This window comes from Microtus pennsylvanicus, chromosome 6 (genome assembly GCF_037038515.1).
Source record: "Microtus pennsylvanicus isolate mMicPen1 chromosome 6, mMicPen1.hap1, whole genome shotgun sequence".
Classification (NCBI taxonomy): Eukaryota; Metazoa; Chordata; class Mammalia; order Rodentia; family Cricetidae; genus Microtus; species Microtus pennsylvanicus.
The window spans coordinates 88,134,751-88,153,476 of NC_134584.1; the positions used below are offsets into that span (position 1 = coordinate 88,134,751).

The 18,726-nt window shown below is 40.4% G+C and overlaps 2 protein-coding genes across 9 annotated transcripts in view; one reads left to right on the forward strand and one right to left on the reverse strand.

Moving 5' to 3' along the window:
- The window catches only part of Itfg1 (integrin alpha FG-GAP repeat containing 1), a 109,684-nt gene extending 102,648 nt beyond the window's left edge, over window positions 1-7,036 (reverse strand). Inside the window, exons 1-3 of the mRNA XM_075976792.1 lie at window positions 6,642-7,036; window positions 4,546-4,618; window positions 1,516-1,661 (exon numbers count right to left, since the gene is read on the reverse strand). Coding sequence (XP_075832907.1) covers window positions 1,516-1,661; window positions 4,546-4,618; window positions 6,642-6,846 — 424 coding nt within the window. The 5' untranslated portion in view covers window positions 6,847-7,036. The remainder of the gene's footprint in view (window positions 1-1,515; window positions 1,662-4,545; window positions 4,619-6,641) is intronic.
- Window positions 7,037-7,062: 26 nt separating this feature from the next.
- Window positions 7,063-18,726, forward strand: part of Phkb (phosphorylase kinase regulatory subunit beta) — a 174,183-nt gene continuing 162,519 nt past the window's right edge. For 2 of the 8 annotated variants that reach the window (XM_075976785.1, XM_075976787.1), the window contains exons 1-2: window positions 7,063-7,207; window positions 9,070-9,175. In XM_075976785.1, coding sequence (XP_075832900.1) covers window positions 9,124-9,175 — 52 coding nt within the window. In that variant the 5' untranslated portion in view covers window positions 7,063-7,207; window positions 9,070-9,123. The remainder of the gene's footprint in view (window positions 7,208-9,069; window positions 9,176-18,726) is intronic. The other 6 variants (XM_075976786.1, XM_075976788.1, XM_075976790.1 and 3 more) reach the window with 5 other exon arrangements.

Consider the following 18,726-nt stretch of genomic DNA (forward strand, 5'->3'; position numbering starts at 1 on the left):
TGATAAGCCATTGACAAGAGTTCACTTTAAGTTAAGATTCAACTGAATGTTTCATTTGAGGTTTCCATCTAAATATCTTTTAGCTGAATTTTTTTCTATACAATTTGATAATCAACAAGACTTCAATGTAGACAAATAGAATAGCAAGTCTGAAACTATCCCACTCTGCATGTCCATGCTTTTTTCATAAGCAGCACTGCATAAGGCACTCTTGTAGATTAAAGGATGACTGGACGCAGTAAGAGTATTGTCCGCATACTCTTTCAACAGATGCTCTACTTCTGAATTATCAGTTGGCTTTTCAGATAGAATTTCGATATTTGTGAATGGATATAGTAGATTGATTCTTTCAACAGATGCTCTACTTCTGAATTATCAATTGGCTTTTCAGATAGAATTTCGATATTCGTGAATGGATATAGTAGATTGATTCACAATCTATACTTTTAGTACTTTTCTGTACTGCAAGAGTAGAAAGCAAAAAGGAGGGTTTGCCAGACACCCTCACATTTGCAATGCAAAATAAATGTAAGCTTTGTTGTGTTGGTTTGATAAGATTGATCCCCCAAAATTCATGTGTGTGAATGACTGGCCCACAGGCAGTGGCACTTTTAGGAGGTGTGGCCTTGTGGGAGAAAGTGTGTCACTGTGGGGGTGGGCTTTGAAGTCTCAGGTGCTCAAGACTACTGTTGCATTCACTTCTGCTACCTGCGGATCAAGATGTAGAACTCCCAGTTCCCTCTCCAGCACCATGTCTGCCTGCCTGCCACCATGTTTCCTACAATGATGATAATGGACTAAACCTCAGAACTGTAAACCAGAATTATGTGGTCACAGTGTGGTGTCCCTTCCCAGCAATAAAACCCTAACTAAGACACTTGCTGACCAGAGAGACTGATTTTTACTGGCACGTGTGGTAAGGCACCGTCTATAATCTTAGTACACCCATCTTTGCGTGTCTGCACTGGATTTGGCAGTCTGAAGAGACTAAGTGCATCATCCATTTGCTGATGAGACTCTGGTGAGAACGGGCATCATCAGGGCAGCTTTTGTGCACCCAGCCACTTCTCACAGCTAATGGACACAGTACCTTCCTTATTGTCCATAGGGTTATTCCCCCAAAGTCCTAAGGTGCTCTTTTCCCCCTGAGACAAAGGCTCACATTTAGCTGTGGCAGGCACGGAAGTCACAGAGATCTCTGCCTCCCAAGTGCTGAGTTAAAGGTGTGTGCCATCATAGTAGGCCTGAAGTTAATTCCCTAGTTACTGCAATAAAGTTAAACACTAACAATATATCTCTTCTTGAGGTAATCAGGAGAGAATTATGTTCTCTGGAATGGACTACACTAGTTTGCAAAAGAAAATGAACTTTTAAGAAGAATTTTACTAGAATACAAGAACAGAATATTCAATTGTTTGGAGAACAATAACTTTCATTTTCATTAAGAATATCAGGTATGCTTTCACAATTTATCTTTCCCAGCCAATAATAAATAGTAAAAAATTTAAAACTCACTTAATGTTTGATTTTGTCCCCAGAAGATAACAGCTCCTAATTCACTGTTGCTACGATTCTGGGGGAAATATGTGAGAAGGACATCCATTTGTGAATCCCCATCATAATCACCAGGGACTACACTTGTTACTAATGCACTGTGACTCCTAAGGGAATAAAAATTTACAAAATAACAGAAAAGTTACAGCAGAAAAGGACATCTATATATTTACTGTGCAAAATATTTTCAATTCAAAATTCAATATTTAATATAAAAATTAAATTTATTATTTCTTTTGTATCTTATGCCCCTTGGGTATGTAGAACCTTCTAGTTTACAGAAGATTTCATAATGAATGGAATATAGAACAGTTTATATAATACCATAAATCTAAGCTATAACAATAGAAAACTTATTTATATTCAAGCTCCGGCTCAGTGGTAGTGTTTGTGTAGTATGGATGAGGCTCTGGATTTGGCTTCCACTGTCCTCTAAACATAAGCAAAACAAATACAAGGGGCTGAAGAGATGGCTAAGCAGTTAAGAGCACTTGCTGCTCTAGCAGAGGACATGAGTAAGATTCCCAGCACCCACAAAATGGTTCAGTTTCCCAGGGATCCAGTGCCATTTTCTGAGCTGTGGCGGTTCTTGTTTGCACACGGTGCACCTGCAGACACTCAGGTACACTCATATATTTAAAAAAGAAATGTTTAAGAAAAACAAAAACAAAACCACTGTGCAAAAATTTATTTGAAAATATGGAAATAAACACTAAAGATTAAAAATGGTTGCATCTGAGAGGAATAATAGAGTGCAGGTATAAAGACAATTGGCTTCATTTTCAAAAGTGTTCTAGATAACAGTTAAAACAAAGGGCTGAAAAAACGTTTCAGTAGTTAAGAAAATGTACCGTTCTTGCCAAGGACAGGAGTTTGGTTCCCAGCACCAGGAAGGGAGGGCAGCTCACAAACACATGTGACTCCAGTGGAGCCAAAGCCCAGTCTGGACACTTGCACTCACTCACATGCCCATATACAGACACACAGACAGACAGACAGACACACATACACACACTCAATCTTTAAGAAATTAAAATAGCAATTTCTAACATTAATTATTATTAATCAATTATGTATTAATCCAAAAAAAATTAGAGGTCTTATTTAATCTAATAAAACTCACTGGGCAGTTATGGCTCAGGCCTTTAATCTTAGCACTCAGGAGGCAGAGGCAGGTGGATCTCTGTGAGTTCAAGGCCAGATTGGTCCACAGCCCAAGTTCAAGGACAGGCCCCAAAGCTACACAGAGAAACCCTGTCTCAAAAAACCAACCAAACAAACAAAAACAACTCAAACCAAACCAAACTAAAACTCAAGCCCTTTATATTTTATATATTTCCTTATAATTCTTAAAGAAAAAACCCTTCATTTCTAGGTGGTTAGCTCATTTCTTGTATTTATCCATTTCTGTTTTTCTTACTCCAAATATTCATGGCATCAACTACTCCAAAAATATTTCTGGGAGTAAATTCTTTTTCATTCATTTACAAATTTCCTCCCAATAGTCTAATTTAAGGCCAATGTTTTTGTTAATAGCACTCTGAGTTTAGATACTGTTGAATTTGAGCAGAACGTATTCCACACAGGGACACGAATGCACAGAGATGGTAGTGCAAGCCTTCCTCAGTGGGCTCGCTCACTGGATGTGGAGGACTCTGTCTGTCAATCTTGTCCCCTCTCTTAGATGGGAGTGCAAATTCAGTTCCTCATGTGTGTGAAGCAGGCACTTTACCGAGCCATCTTCCTATCATTTCTGCAGTAATTAAAAACACATCTCTTAGTCTGTGATCCCAATTCATACTGTATGTGATTTACAGGCTAAACAATGTAAGTACATTTTTCATAATCTGTGTTTTGTACAACATATATGATCTTGTCCAACTGAATTTCAACATTTTCATTACTTAGAAGGATGCCATCTGCTCTGATGTCCTTTCCCCAGACTGCCATTCTCCTAAGTGTCTCTACCTTTTCTGTCAAGTTAATCTTTTCACCCCTTTGCAAAATGCTATTTTCATTGCCATCTTTTCTAAATGCTATGTACTCAAACTTAAACGCCATCAACTAAATTTTATTGAAGCTATGTTGTTAAGCTCAAACCCATGACTGTCTGGAGCTGCAACTTTGGTTTGCACTGACCCATTTCTTTCTCCATTAGCTTAGAGAGAGCATCCAACTTGTTTCTGAGAGTTCCCAAATCATGTTGGCTCATGATCATTGGGATCAATGTTTCATTATAACCAACCAGGAAAAAGAAATGATAAGAACTATTAATTAAATCACATTTTAAATATTAAGATATTTCAAAAGCTTCATTTCAGTTCTGTCAAAATCAATATTAAAACCTCACCATTAGAACAAAAGGAAAAATAAAAACAAAACAGAACAGGACAGGTCATTGACTTTTATTCCACATGCAAAATATTTTTAAGATGGTGAGACTTTTGTGAGTGATCTGCTTCTGCAGGAACTATCATGAGACATAGTTCATTCAAGAAAGCAGTCTGCAAGGGAGTGAAGGAACAGACCTGGATCCACCAAAAGTTAGTTTTGTAAAGATGAATTATTTTTAAATTTATTTTCAATTGTTTCTTCTTTTAAAAAAATACATTTTGTTTATTTCTGTGTGTTTCTCCCTCTTCCCTCCCCACACCCCTCTCTCTCGTGTGTGCGTGCGTGCATGTTTGTGTGTGTGTGTTGGCACCACAGTGTATAAGTGGAGATCAGATGACAATCCAGAGTCAGTTTTCTCCTTCCCCCATGTGGATCCAGCTTAGGGGATCAGACTTAGTAGTAAAGCGCCATCTCACCAGTCATTACATATTCTTTTACTTATTTATTTTAACAAATTGCTTACTACTCAGACTTCAGAACCAGGAACTTTGTGTCATAATACCATAGCTGGACAGAACTGATTTCAAACACAACCCAAGGTATTGCATATTCGTATTATAAGAACTAATATTTCTAAAAATAATTATTTGTACTTACCTCAAGGATATGTTTACCTTGGGTTTAAAATAGGGCGCACTCTGATCTGCTAAAAAGACGATTAAATCATTTCCTAAAAGAAGCAAATAAATAATTTTAGAAAGAATGGTTTTTGGTAAATCATCCAGTCAGTGCTTAAACACTTCTGGGTATGGTTTCTATGAGAAACCTTTTATTCTAATCTAGTCGGACAGCAAGGATACTCACACTAACCTAATGGAATGTAGGAAAGGGAAGTATGGAAAAACATACTTGTTCAAGGCAAAGTGAAGCCATGGGATTCCATCAATTGGCTGATGAGTTAATTTAAAAGAACCATTTATATAAAGAACACATTTTAAACTATCCTATTGTACACCGAGGGTGAGACTCTGGTTTGATCTGCAGCAATGGAGAAAACACCGCCCCCGCCCCCCACCAAAAATACCCCAAACCAACAAAAATCCCTTATTCTTTGTTGTGCTACTGTTTAGTCTTGTGTTTTCCGCATTCAATCAGGTCTCCCTTATATGAACCTGTTTATTTCATTATACAGATTCATCGTACCAATGATGCAGGAATTCCTATTACATCTTCTCACAAATAATAAGAATACAATTCATCACATAAGCAGAAAAAGCAGAGCCCTCTAAACATTCCTCCTTTGCTTGCTATGGAACTACATTCCACATGGGTGGGTCCATGGAACTCAATTAATGCTCACTGGGCTACACTTTCAGAAATGCTTAATAAAACACAGGATATCTTTAAATTTAAGGAGCGTCTCTATATCCAGTTTGGATGCATTAGCTATAGGCTTGCACCATTCATATAACACAGGTAATTATTCAAATACAGGGAAACCATCCAGGTTTATAAGAGAGAGGTTCTGCAGTGTGGGAAAGAACCCTCAAAAGTCCTTGTTGGATCCCAGAGAACCTAGACAACAATGAGGACCCTGAGAGAGACATATATAGATCTAATCTACATGGGTAAGATCTCCTGAGTAAACTGGGAGCAGGGGGACCCTGGGAGAGGATTGAAGGGGAGGGGAGAGGTAAGGAGGGGAGCAGAGAAAAATGTAGAGCTCAATAAAAATCAACAAAAGGAGGGGGGAAGAATTAGTTAATAAGAAAGCCTGAATTAATAGGCCAACCAGTTTATAATTAATGTAGGCCTCTGTGTATTTCTTTGGGATTGAACAGCTGTGGGACCAGGCAGGACAGAAATCTCTTTCAACAGACAAACACGCAAATGAATAAATATTCCTTAAAAATGAGAGAAAAAATAAAGTCCTTGTTGAGACCCTGTCACTCAGCTCTGTATGGGTTTTTAACTTTATTCATGGCTTTGGTCCTAAGTCAGCATCTTCCAATGAACACACTTTGTTAGCATTCATTTTTTTTTCCTTTTAAAGGCTTAACGTACTTATCGAACCTTCAAGAATGGCAAGTTGGCTAAAAGTGATGTGCAAAACTAGAGTGATGAGCTGTCGAAAACTACAGCAGTAACTAGGGTGAGGAAGGTTCAGATGTACTCTACAGACCAGGCAGCTCACGTTGGCTAAGTCTGTAGTTTGAGAATGAGATCAGTAGTTAACAACAAAAAATGCTTGTGTGCGCTCTGGTGGGTTTGGTCCTCAAGAAGGCAGTGCCTTCAGAGAGACGTGGATCTTAACTAAAGGAAGACTAAACGAATTGAGCAAATGGTAGAGGCAGTGAGTGCACTTCTCTGTCCTGTTCAGCTTTTTCCAAACAAAGGAGGCGGAACATTGGACAAAAGAAGGGAAAACAAACTCAGAGGCTAGAAACCAAGACTCTCAGGAATCAGGAAGAACTTTGTCAGGCAGGTGACTATGCACCAGGTGAAGGCTACAGGCTCCTGGGTGAAGGGCGATTGGTGTGTTCCTAAGGTTTGGGGGCTCATGGTCAAAACGTGCGGTGATTGGGTCAGGACCCGGGGTTGATGAAAACTGGGGAAAGGGAAAGTTGTCAAGGATGATGAAGATAAAAGGAGAGAGCCCCAAGGCTGGGAAATGCAAGAGGGAGGGTAACAGGAAGAAGGGGGCGTGGGTACACCGGGAGGGGCAAACAGAGGGAGGGCCGGCAAGCACTGACTTTCCCGCAGCACGAAGAGGTCCGTCTGCTTGTCGGAGTTGAGGTCCCCGAAGGCCGCCAGGGTGCCCCAGGCCTCCGCCCCAAAGAGCTCGGCAGTGACATTGTGCAGAGCCCGCGCCGGGGCAGGCCCAATGCTCAGCAGCGCGAGCCCCAAGAGCAGGGGCGCCACCAATGCCCTGGCGCTAGGCAGCAGGCCTGCCGCCATGGCGCCCTCGGCCCGGCCGGCCTCCGCCGCGCTTGACGGCAGCCGCAAAGCAACGTGCGACCTCCCGACCGAGAAAAGACTCAGGGTGCCGGCTCAAGGGCTGCCTCGCTCTGCACTCGCACGCTCGCCTGGGGCTGTCCCTCCGACGACCAAGAGGCCAAGGAGCTAGGGCGACGTCTGCCTGGGAGCTCACTTCCGGCCGGCGTGCCTCCCGACAGTGTCGCGCGCGGGGGCGGGGCTGGGCGGGCGGTGCTGACTGGCAGCCCGGGCGGTGGGCACTGCGCGATGGCGGGGGCGGAGGGACTCATGGACGAAGTAAGCTGGAAGGTCTTGGAGCGACGAGCCCGGGCCAAGCGCTCAGGTTTGGCTGCCTGTGACAACAACCTTGTCCCTGCTGGGTACAGTGGGTGGTGCGCTTCCTCAAATCCCTTGGCGGGAGGCAGATGGGATCCATTGTGGGGGATCAACTGGTGTCCCCAAGTTGTTTTCAGAAAGCAATAGGTGGTCCTGGCTGTGCCCTGATCTTGGGCCCACCTGTGCTCCACTCCCCCTGCCCCGCACTTCCCGCATTTAGAAAACTTCGGTGTTTCTCTTCCCCACGTTATTTCCTCTCCAAAATTAGCGGCCAGTTGACTTCTCTAGCAAAGTTGCCCCTAGAAGAAAGGCAGTGACAAATTCTGGGAAAGGAAGGTGCCTACCACCTCTCTTCCTCTGAAAACGTAGACCTTCAATTTTGGTGAGGTCCTAAGGAGCTGGCAACTACTTTTGTCTTATTTCATGTGCCCCCGTCACAATTTGCAGTTATTTTGAGCCGCAGCCAATTTGTGTGTCAGAAATTGAGGAAGACAGGGTCTGGGCCACAGAGTAAGATAGCATGCAATTAGGGTCCATGATGAAACTGGCCTCTTCCCTAGCCAAGTGATTCCAGCATCTAGTTTCCAGTTGTGGGTCCCAATCACGGAGGTCAGAAGATGCCAACAGTTCAAGTGTCCTGAACTGACTTGTTCAAATTGCAAAGTCACCGACGCTTTAAAAGTTGTACTCCTGGTTAACAACTCCTCAGCGAACCAAGATTGAAACTGCCCCTGTTAAAACTGGATAGAATCTTGAGCAAATAGTGCGTCCTTAAACACGAGAGGTGGTGGACTGACAAATCTTCCAGCAAGGAAGGACCTTTCCCTTGTAAGAGAGTGAGGAAAGATTGTGGAAAGTACCAATTTCATTCTGTTTTACATCTGATAATCCTTGTGTTTATTTACTTAGGGCTGTAGTGGAGCAGCCCTATGAAAAGCTGAGAGAATTTCTCAAAAGTAGTTGACAGTCACAGAATATCTGTTTCCTACTTTTTCTAATTTTTTTATGTCATATAAAAATATTGACTTGGTTACTAACAGTGTGGCTGTGGAAGTATAAAAAGTGTTAGCCAGGTTATGCGTTCTGGGCAAAGAATAACTAGTCTTCCAGAGAGTTGAACAATTCCCAACACATACTTTTGCAACATAATTCTTTTAAATAAGCATATAGATCCAATTTTCTCTTCAAGTCTTTGTTTTACTCAAATGTATGTCACAGCAGTAATCTTTGAAAACCTTACTTTTCTTATTAGGGTAAATTTTGTTTTATTTGCTATTGTTGAATGTTGTTTCTTAAACCCAGCCCCATGCATCCAGTTACCTGGATAGTATCAATTTCGAATGTTCCTATATGTTTATCTTATAAGAGTAAAATTTAGATAGAAGTAAAAAAAAGCAGCTGAGGCAAATCTTTGCAGTTTCTGATTTTCAGACTCTGGGAAATATAGACAATAAACGCTCTTGAACCACATTCTTTATTCCCTGCTTGTTACAAAGAATGAACTTGATTCTGTTTACAACTATTAGGAGAATATACAAACAGCCTTGTTTAAGATGAATTAATCTGTTGCTGGGATAGACTCTCCTTTGGAGTTCTAAACATTGTTACATAGTATCATAACAACTTTACTATACAATAAAAGATGCTACTCATGAAATGTTTCTTAGTAAGTGGGTATTATGTTTCTGTCTATTCCTGTAAGCAAATTTAATTTGCCAAATAAAGCAAATCAAATTCTCAAGTCATTAAAAACAAACTAAAATTATGTAGTGATATTTGATTGTCTTTTGCACATTGCATCATGCTAATAACTGCTGATACTGCTTTCAATTAATCTAATGCTGATTGCTTCTAACCTTCACTAAACAGTGGTAACATTGGTGTAGTTTAGCCTGCAACGCTTATGATAAGAGTCCAGTTGAAATGGCCCACTCACCTGATGCAGCCTTCTCTTCACCTGCTTTGTTAAGGTCTGGTAAGTGTACAGACCCCGAAAGGGTCAACTGATAATTTTATATATCATTGTTTCCGAAGATTGATGTCACTATATGCTATTTTTCATTTCTCTTATTTCCCCTTGGGTGAACTTTCAGCGCCATTTCAGTCAGTGTTGGGCTTATGTTTCTGTTGTGTTTTGAATGTGTCTTGTGGTGGAGGCCCTGTCCTGACAATCCAAGCTGTTTGACTGAAGGCAGTTTCTTAGTGCCTGGGAGCCTCAGCTGGATTTGCACTATTGATTTGTAAACGATTTTTGCCCACTTTCTAGGTATTGTGTGCACATGGTTGTGCAAGTGTCTCTGTCATGTGGGATAAATTCCTCTGGCTACATGCCCAGATGGTAGGTTTATTTTTAGGCTTTTGAGACTCCTTCAGCCTTGTTTTAAAAGTAGCTGCATTAGTTTACACGCCACTAGCAATTTATAATAGTCCTTTTTATTAACATTGATGGCAGCATTTTCTTTCTTGTCATTTGTGATCTTGATGATGGCTATTTTGACTTGGGTGAAATGAAATCTCAGAGTAGTTTTATTTAATCTGCATTTCCCTGATGTTTAAGGATGTTGATGACTTTTAAAAGAGTCTCTTAGATTTTTATAACTTTTATTTTGAGAGCTCTATTCTTGTTTTGGATGCATAGCCTATGTTTTAATTAGGCTGTTTTCTTGGAGTTACATTTTGGGGTTGTTTTGTTTGTTTGTTTGTTTGTTTGTTTGTTGGAGATAGGGTTTTTCTGTGTAGCCCTGACTGTTTTGGAACACGCTCTGTAGACCAGGCTGATCTCGAACTCAGAGATCTGACTGCCTCTGCCTCCTGAGTCCTGGGATTAAAGGCGTGCGCCACCACCGCCTGACTGGGGTTTAGCTTTTTAAGTTTCTTGTATATTCTAGTTACCAATTCTCTTCACCCAATTGACTGTTTCTTTTGTTACAGAAAACGCATTTAATTTCATGAGAGCTGTTTGACCGTTGTTGTTATTGCCCTTGCTAGTCTGAAAACACGTTGAAGTCTGCTGTTGTTGTCTCATCTAGCAGATTTGGGCGTCCGCTCTATATTGAAGTCTTTTATAGATTTGGAATTTAGTTTTGTGCAGAGTGAGATATAGGGATCTAGTTTCATTCTTCTATATGATGATGTCCAGGTTTCCAACCATCATTTGCTGAAGATGCTTTCTTTTGTCTAACATAGGCTTTTGGCTTTTAGTAAAAAATCAGATCGCTTTATCTGTAGGAACTTCTGTGTGGGTTCCTCTATTCTACTCCACTGATTTATGTGTCTGTATTTGTGCCAATACCATTTTGTTTTCATTACTGTGGCTCTGTGTAATAACCTGAACTCAGGAATGGGGATACCTCTTATATCAGGATTGCTGTAGCTCTCCTTAGTCTTTTGTGTTTCTCTATACATTTTAACGTTTTGTTTTCATTGTCTGTGAAGACTGTCCTTGAACTCTTGATTGTGATTGCATTAAATTTGCAGGTTAACTTTGGTGGGATGGTAATTTTCATAATATTGATTCTTCCAGGCCATAAAGCATAGAAACCCTTACCGTGTTCTAGTGTCTTCCTCAATTTATTTCTTCGGTGTCTTACAGTTTTCTTTATAGTTATTTTTCATTACACTACTTAGGTTTATTTCCATGCAGTTTACTTTTTGGTGGCGGCTGTAAGTGAGATTGTTTCACTGGTTTCTTTTTTGGTATGTTTGTCATTGATATATAGGAAGGCTAATGATTTTTGCGTGTTAATTTTGTACTCTCACTTTTCTGAGTATCATGTTCTAAAGAATTTTGTTTCTTAGAATTAGGATTTCATGTATAAGATTGTAGGATTATAGTGTTGGCAATGAGTGATACTTTAACAAATATTTTAAGCCTTTGGTTGCCTCTTCTTTGTCTTGTCTTGTTCTAGTTAAGACTTCATTCACTATGTTGAATACAAGCAGAGATACTAGACAGCTTTGTCTTTTTCCTTATTTTAGTGGAAATGTTTTCAGTTTTTCTCTATTTACTATGATGTTTGCTGTAAGCTTGTAGTATAGCTCTTATTTTGTTGGGCTATGCTCTCTCCATCTCTAACCTTTTTACATCATCTATCATGAAACAATTGTTGGATTTTCTTGAAAGCCTTTTCTGTGTCAGAGGTCAGAGGTCAGAGAGGGTGTTGGATCCCTTGGAAAAAGAATTACAGATGGTGATAAGCTATCATGTGGATGCTGGAAATTGAACCCAGATCATCTGAAAGAGCAACCAGTGTACTTAACTGCTGGACCATCTCACTAATCCTGTTTGCAAGTGCTTTATTGAGAACTTTTGCATCTTTATTTATGTGGGAGATTGATTTGCAATATTTTGTTTTGATACCAGAGAAATACTGATGTCTTAAAAAGAATTTGGAAGCTTTTTCTATTTTGCGGAATAGTCTAAATAGTATTGGTGTTCTTTTAAAGTTTGGTTGAATTCTGCAGTGAATTAATCAGATTCTGTTTTCCTCCCGCCTTTGGAGATGGCTTATGGCTTCAAACTCATTGGCTATAGGTCTAAATTATTATCTAAATTATCTATGGATTTTAAGTATTTCATCTTGGTTTAATTTTGTTGATTCATATGCATACAGAAATTCCTTCATTTCTTTTAGATTTCTTGATTTAGAGGAATACAAAAATTTAAGGCATTTCCTTATGGTTATTTATAATTTTATTGGCATTTGTTGTAATGTGTCCCTTTGTTTCTCCAATTTTCTTATTGGATTATTTTCTTTCTTTCTGTTAAAGAATTTGTAAGTCTTGTTATCCTTTGAACAAATCACATTTTCTTTTCATATTTTTTCTTTCCCCTCTTAGGCAGGGTCTCACTGTGTATTCTTGGCTGGCCTGGAACTCACTATGTAACATACTGACCTTGAATTCACAAAGCTGCCTGCCTTTGCCCTTCAGGGCTGGGATTAAAGGCTTGCACCACCACATTCAGCTCCTTTCATTGAGTCTGTGTATTCTTTCATTAATTTCTGCTGTGATCTTAATTATTTCTTTCCAGCTACTGCTTTTGGGTTTGACCTTTTCTTCTTCTTTTCTCCAAGGTCTTAGAGTACATCATTCAGTTATTTATTTGAGCATTCTCATATTTGGCATTTCAGGCTACAAACTTTCTGTGTAGATCTGTACTTACTGTGTTGCATAGTTTTTAGAATATCATGTTTCCAAGTTTATTTCATTTTAAAAATGTATTTTTAAATTTTCTTGCCTGATTTATTTAGGGACCAATTTATCACTCAATAGCGTGTTGCTTAATACCTCTGTGTTTGTATACTTTTATGTGTTCCCTAGCTTTTGATTGTTGACTTAATTCATTGTAAGCATATTATAAGGATGTCACTTCACTTTTCTTATATTTGTTAAGTTTACTTTGCATCCTAATATTCCATTTGCTTGGAATATTTTTTCTTGTCATTTTAGTCCAAGATAGTTCTTTATCATTGAAGGAAAGACACATTTCTTGGATCTATGAAAAGATGGGTCTTATTTTTAATGCATTCTGTTAGTCTGTGTTTTTTTTTCTTTTAGGGAAGAATTGAGGCCATTAATATTTAGTTGTTTTTGAAAGATATTTGTTTTAGTCATATTGATATTTTTCTCTAGTCCTTCTGCCTGCTCTAATATTGTTTTTTTGTCCTTGTGGTTTCTTGTATGGTTATCTTTCTTTTATCTGACATACACTTTCTAATTTCCTCTGTAGAGCTGGCTTAGTGGTCATAAGTTCTTTTAGTTTGCTTTGATCATGGAAAGTTTTTATTGCAACATCACTTATAAAAGAGCCTTGCTGAGGATAATATTCTAGGTTGGTAGTTGTGGTCTTTCAGAAGTTGGAATATATCTTTCTCAGCCCTCTGGATTTAAGACTTTCTAATAAGTAATTTGTTGTCCCTCTAATGGGCCAGATTTTTCATGTGACATGGTCCATGTACCCTGCAGCTTCCAGATCTTTTCTTCATTTTGTTATCGTAGTATCTTAATATGATATGCCATGGGGAATCTCTTTTTTGTTCATACCTATTTTTGCTCTGTGGGCCTCTTGGTTTGGAAGGCATTTCTTTTTCTAGAGTTAGGAAATTTTCTTTTATGATTTTATTGAAAGTATTTTTTTATGCCTTTGCCTTCCAATTTTTTCCTTTTATGCCAAGATTTGTATATTTGGTCTTTTTATAGTATCCCAAACCATGTTCCATTCTTGGATATAAAAATTTTGACCATTTTCTGTGAATGAATAGAATGAATTCCTCTATCTTATCTTCTAATCCTTGTGTTCTGTGTTGGTTCATTCTGTCAGTAATGCTTTCTACTGAACTTTTTATTTAACTAATTGAAAATTTTTATTTTACTTTGTTTTTTCCCCAGTAATTCTCTTATCTATTGAATTCATTTTTCATATCCTTAATTGTCTTCCTTAGTTCATTTACCTATTTCTGTTTTCTTGAACTTCAGTTTTTTCCTGTTCTGTCTTAATTTTTTCAGATGTTAGTGTCCTCTTTAAACTGTTTGTAGTTGTTCTTTTAAATTCTGTGTGTTGGATTTCATCTAAGTTGTCCTCCTTGGGGACCACTTACTATGATATTGGTGCTTTTTGTGAGGGGCATACTATCTTGGTTTTTTGTGTTTTTCTGATGAGTCATGCATCTGGAGTAACATTGTTGGTTTTGTGTGTGTGTGTGTGTGTGTGCGTGTTTTGCTATTTGTATTTATCCCACTGAGTAAGACCTCGAGATGAGAGCCTGGAGGAGGGTAGGGAGGCTGGACTTGCTGGTTCCTGGCTGGGCTGCTCATGGAGCATCAGCTGAAGAGGCCCTAGCGGTGGAAGAGGAAGTTGGAGTGGAGGGAATGCTTTGCAAATCCACACTTAGGTCATGTCTTATGTCGTGGTTGGGTAACAGGGAACTGTGGTGCAGCTGAGAGGTCACAGATGACAGGGTAAAGGGCTGCCAGCCTAGTTCTTCACCAGGTAGGGCCACATTAGGTGCTTTAACTGGAGCCGGCTCCTGGAACAGGAAGAGGGTTCCAGTTATAGCGACTATCTTACCTGATCTGTAAGTTCTAATATGCAGTACTTCTGCTAGAGCAGGCCCCCAGGGGTAGGGAGAGGTCATAGGCTGTGCTGATGTGGGCCTTCCTTTCTAGGTCCCCCCTAGCCTGGACCATGTGTGGTGGTTTGATTGGAGCAGGCTCCCCGCTCAGGGAGGGATAACATTTGGTAGGAAGGGAAGGACTGCCTTTGTTTTTCACTTACCTATTTTTTTATAGATTTATTTTTTATTAGTTTCAATTTGTGTGTGTGTGTGTGTGTGTGTGTGTGTGTGTGTGTGCCTGTCATCATGTCTGTCTGTCTGTGTGAGTATGTGCATGTAAGCACAGGTGTCCTTGCTGGCCAGAGATGTCCTGTTGCCCTAGAGCTAGAGTAACTGTGGTTGTGAGTCCTTGGATGTGATATTAGGAGTGAAACTTGGGACATCTCCAAGAGCGGTGTACACTGTCTGCTGAACCACCCTCTCCAGCCCAGGGTGTGTGTCTGGATGTGTGGTGTGTTGGAAGTGGAGTTGTACTTGCCCCAGTATTCCTGTGCAGGTCAGACTACAACTAGGTGGAGTCTGCCTTTTCCTTTCACCTTTCATGGGTTTCTTGGACTGAGCTCTGACAGGCTTACACAAGTGCCCCTGTCTACCATCTCACTGTCTTAGTTGATTGGGTTTTTGTTGATGTGAATTTTTCAGCAACAGGCACTGTTGTTTATTTTGACTTTCTTACTAAAGAGTGAAATTTTGTAACTACTAAATTTACTAATTACTTCAGGGTAAATAGAATGCTAAAGAAAGTAGAATTTTGTTTTAACATTAACAAAGTCTTTGCAGAAACGAGATCAGAAACTTATTAAATCAAATCAAATGCATCAAGAAACAAAGTAGAAAAATACCAGACTCCAGTATTATCCATTTTATAGACTAATTCCTTGACTAATGCTTTGAATGTTTGCATTTTGATGAGATTCATTCCCCAAAATTTACAAGGCTATAAAGAAGTGTGTAGACATTTATTTGTTAAGATAATATCTCAGCTAATTTGCATCTGTAATTTACTCATTTAGAACTTGCATTTATTTTAGAAATTGGGTGCTTTACGTTATTATATTTCCATGGACATTGTCCTTGCAAGAGACTTCTTTATTGCATGTTTACATTAATAACCTGTTTGAGGCATGCCCTAGGGAAGGATAATACCAAATTCTGTCTCACATCTATGCTTTGTGTTGGGATCATTTGGACTCCAAGGGGCTCTGTCAGCTCCGCCCTTCCTGTTGTATCTAACACACACACCCCGCTCCTGGGCTCGTTCCTTTCCGTTCTGGCAGTTTTTCTAAGGGAATATCCCATGGCTTGGGGACAGAAACATAGTTCCATGCTGTCACCCTCAGAAACTTAGGAGTTTCCCTAGTCTTTTAGGGACTTTGGTCAAGTCAGACTAAACTAAAACTCTTGGCACTTATAGGAAAGGATTTCAGCACTTGGAATTTAAAGCCATAGCTGGAGATTTTACTAAAGGCAGTTTAATATAGACTTTACACCTGGAGGTAAGGAGAAAAGCCATGGTCTTGGGCTTCTGGGAATGGAATGGTGGGAAGCTGGGGCAGAGGCAGAAGGAAGGCACATCTAAATGTAGGGATGCACTCCTCAATGGGGAGTGCTAAGGAATACTACTCAGCCATAGGTAGGGCTCCTCAAGGGGGAGTCCCAAGGAATACAACTCAGCCATAGGTAGGGCTCCTCAAGGGGGAGTCCCAAGGAATACAGCTCAGCCATAGGTAGGGCTCCTCAAGGGGGAGTCCCAAGGAATACAACTCAGCCATAGGTAGGGCTCCTCAAGGGGGAGTCCCAAAGAATCACTGCAATGGATTAAGTAAAAATCCTTCACCCCCCCCCCCCCCCCCCAGCGGTGGCCGTGGGCAGCCAGTCTCAGGCAGGGATTGGTGCAATTCCCCCAAGTGGCTGCAGCAGGCCACCAGGAGAGATAAACAGATGGACATGCCATGAAACCACCATGCCTTAAGTCTCTGGCTAGTTCCAGCTGGTCCCAGGCAGGGAGCTACCCTGCCGGCAAGAGACAGAGACATGGATATGCACGCCATGCAGAGTGAGGTTTGATATTTATGTAGTGGGTTATGGAGGGGAAGGGAAGAAGGGGAAAAGAGCAGAGAGGCAGAGAGAGAAGGGAGAGACGGAAGCTGCCTCTTCAGGAGGACAGACGGAAAAGGAGGGAACTCAGGCTGGAAGTTGGAGATCAGCTTGCCTCAGCAGACAGAGGCGGGGAAGGGGAGGTAGTGGGCGTGGCTTCTCTCTTGTAGAGACAGGACAGACCATTACAATCACAACTCAGCTGTAGGTAAGGCTCCGGGTGTTGCAGAGAGGAAGACATACTGAAGTGTGGGTAGGGGGTTCATCATGAGAAAATCAGAGAGTAGGGCATATCCAGATGTAAGGGTGGGCTTCTGAAGGGAGAGCTGAAATTAATTACCTTGGCATTTAGCCACATATACCATTTTGGTGGTTCTCAAGTTATGTGTCATACAGTTTCTGAGAAACATTTTTCCCTTTCTCTCTCTCTATTGATGAGTTAGATGATAAGATGGCTCTAAAGATGTCTTAGATGGCATCTTGATTTGCTTTCTATTGCTGTCATAAGGATTGAAAGCAGCTTGGGGAGCAAAGGGTTTATTTCTTCTTATATGTCGCTGAGAGCAGTCAGAGAAGGAACTGAAGCAGAGGTCTTGCAGAAATAGCTTCCTCATTCTGTTTTCTTATACAACCCAGGTCCACCTGCCAAGAGGTGTCACTGCCTACTGTGGACTGGGCCTCCTACACCAATAATTAATTTAGAAAATACTTGACAGACTGACCAGTGAGAATCAGGGCAAATTGAAGCTTCTCTTCCTGGGTGACTCTACCCTGCATCAAACTATCCAGTGCAGACAGAATTATGATGTTAAGGTAAAGCGTGGAGCCACTAAGCATATTCAGAGGATGTATTACATGTCCCTTTCCTGTAAGTAGATTCCGTAGTGAGGTTACTAGAGACTCATCCCTTTGCTGACTAGAAAGGTGAAAGGTTCATGCAGTTTCCTGTTTTGCTGCTGGTGAGAGTTTTCAACCAGACCCCCAGGATGAGAGGTTCCTTCTCATGTACCCACTTTTTCCCTGTCTTTCTGGCATCTCTGACATCTCAGGGTCTGAAAAGTTTCTGCACCCTGATAGGCCTCTCTACCAATGTAAGTCCGAATCAGATCAAATCAAACCAAATTAGAAAAAGCCCAGGTTTAATGGATACCAGTGCTCCCAGATGACTTTCCAGCCCCTCAGAGATGAGCAAGGAAGGAAGACCTGAAAACCACTTGTTTGTACTCCGAGGTACAATTTAAATACCCTGTGGGAGTGATCTGTAAGTTTTTTCCCCTTTTAATAAATACCACCCTATTAATCATAATTCCAAACTGGTGTGGCATTTTTTGTGACTTAAGCCTTCACATCCATACTATTATTTGGATTATATATCAAGAATTATAGCTCAAGATGAGAGTAGAGAGTATAGTAAGTAGCTGACCTTTATCATACATTTTTAGCTTCTTGGTATCTATTAAAAACATAGTCTCTCCAAATGGTTATCTTTCTTGCTCTATTTCTTCTTGTTTTCTTCATTGAATCACTGAAGAATTTTATATGCATTTTGATAATAGTCTTCTGGCAGTTAGAATATCATGTTGGTTAATTCTAAATAGTGTTGGTAATTTTCATGGTCTATTTACGTTCATTAAGAAGCTGGCTCTGCATATAGTGTTACCGTTCTCCTTCCTCATTTCAGATGTAAGCATGTTTGTCTCCAAGTGTCCTCCAAGACCCCTTCTTCAGGGAACAGGCTGACTTCTGGTTCCTTAGCAGGGAAAGAGAAGAACTTAATAACAGCTCAAGATGAAAATTACTGTGTTGTTGAAAATAGCAAAATGTAGACTGTTTCCAAGAAGTTACAGCTGTTTTTATCTCGCAGAATAAAAATGCCTGTGATGGAAAAGAGAAGTAGAAGCTAACCCATTGAGAAAAAGTTCTGTGGGGAACTCTGGCTGACTGCCTCAACCTCCCCAGCTGACTTCTGCTGCATGCTCGTTAAGACCCTGATTTGAGGATGCTACTTTTTTCTCTGTGGCAGTTTGAATAAGAATAACTCATATGTTGAATGCTTATTCACTAGGCGTTGGCACTGTTGGAAAGGATTAGAAGGATTAGGAAGTATGGCCTTATTGGAAGAGTCTGTCATTAGGGGTGGGCTTTGAGGTTTCAAAAGTCCATGTCAAGCCTGGGCTTTCTTTGCTGCATGTGGATCAGGATGTAGAGTTCTCAGCTTCTTCTCTAGCACCATGTCTGCCTGTATACCCCCATGCTTCCTGCCATGGTCATAATGGGTTAAGTCTCTGAAACTGTAAACCAACCCCTAACTAAA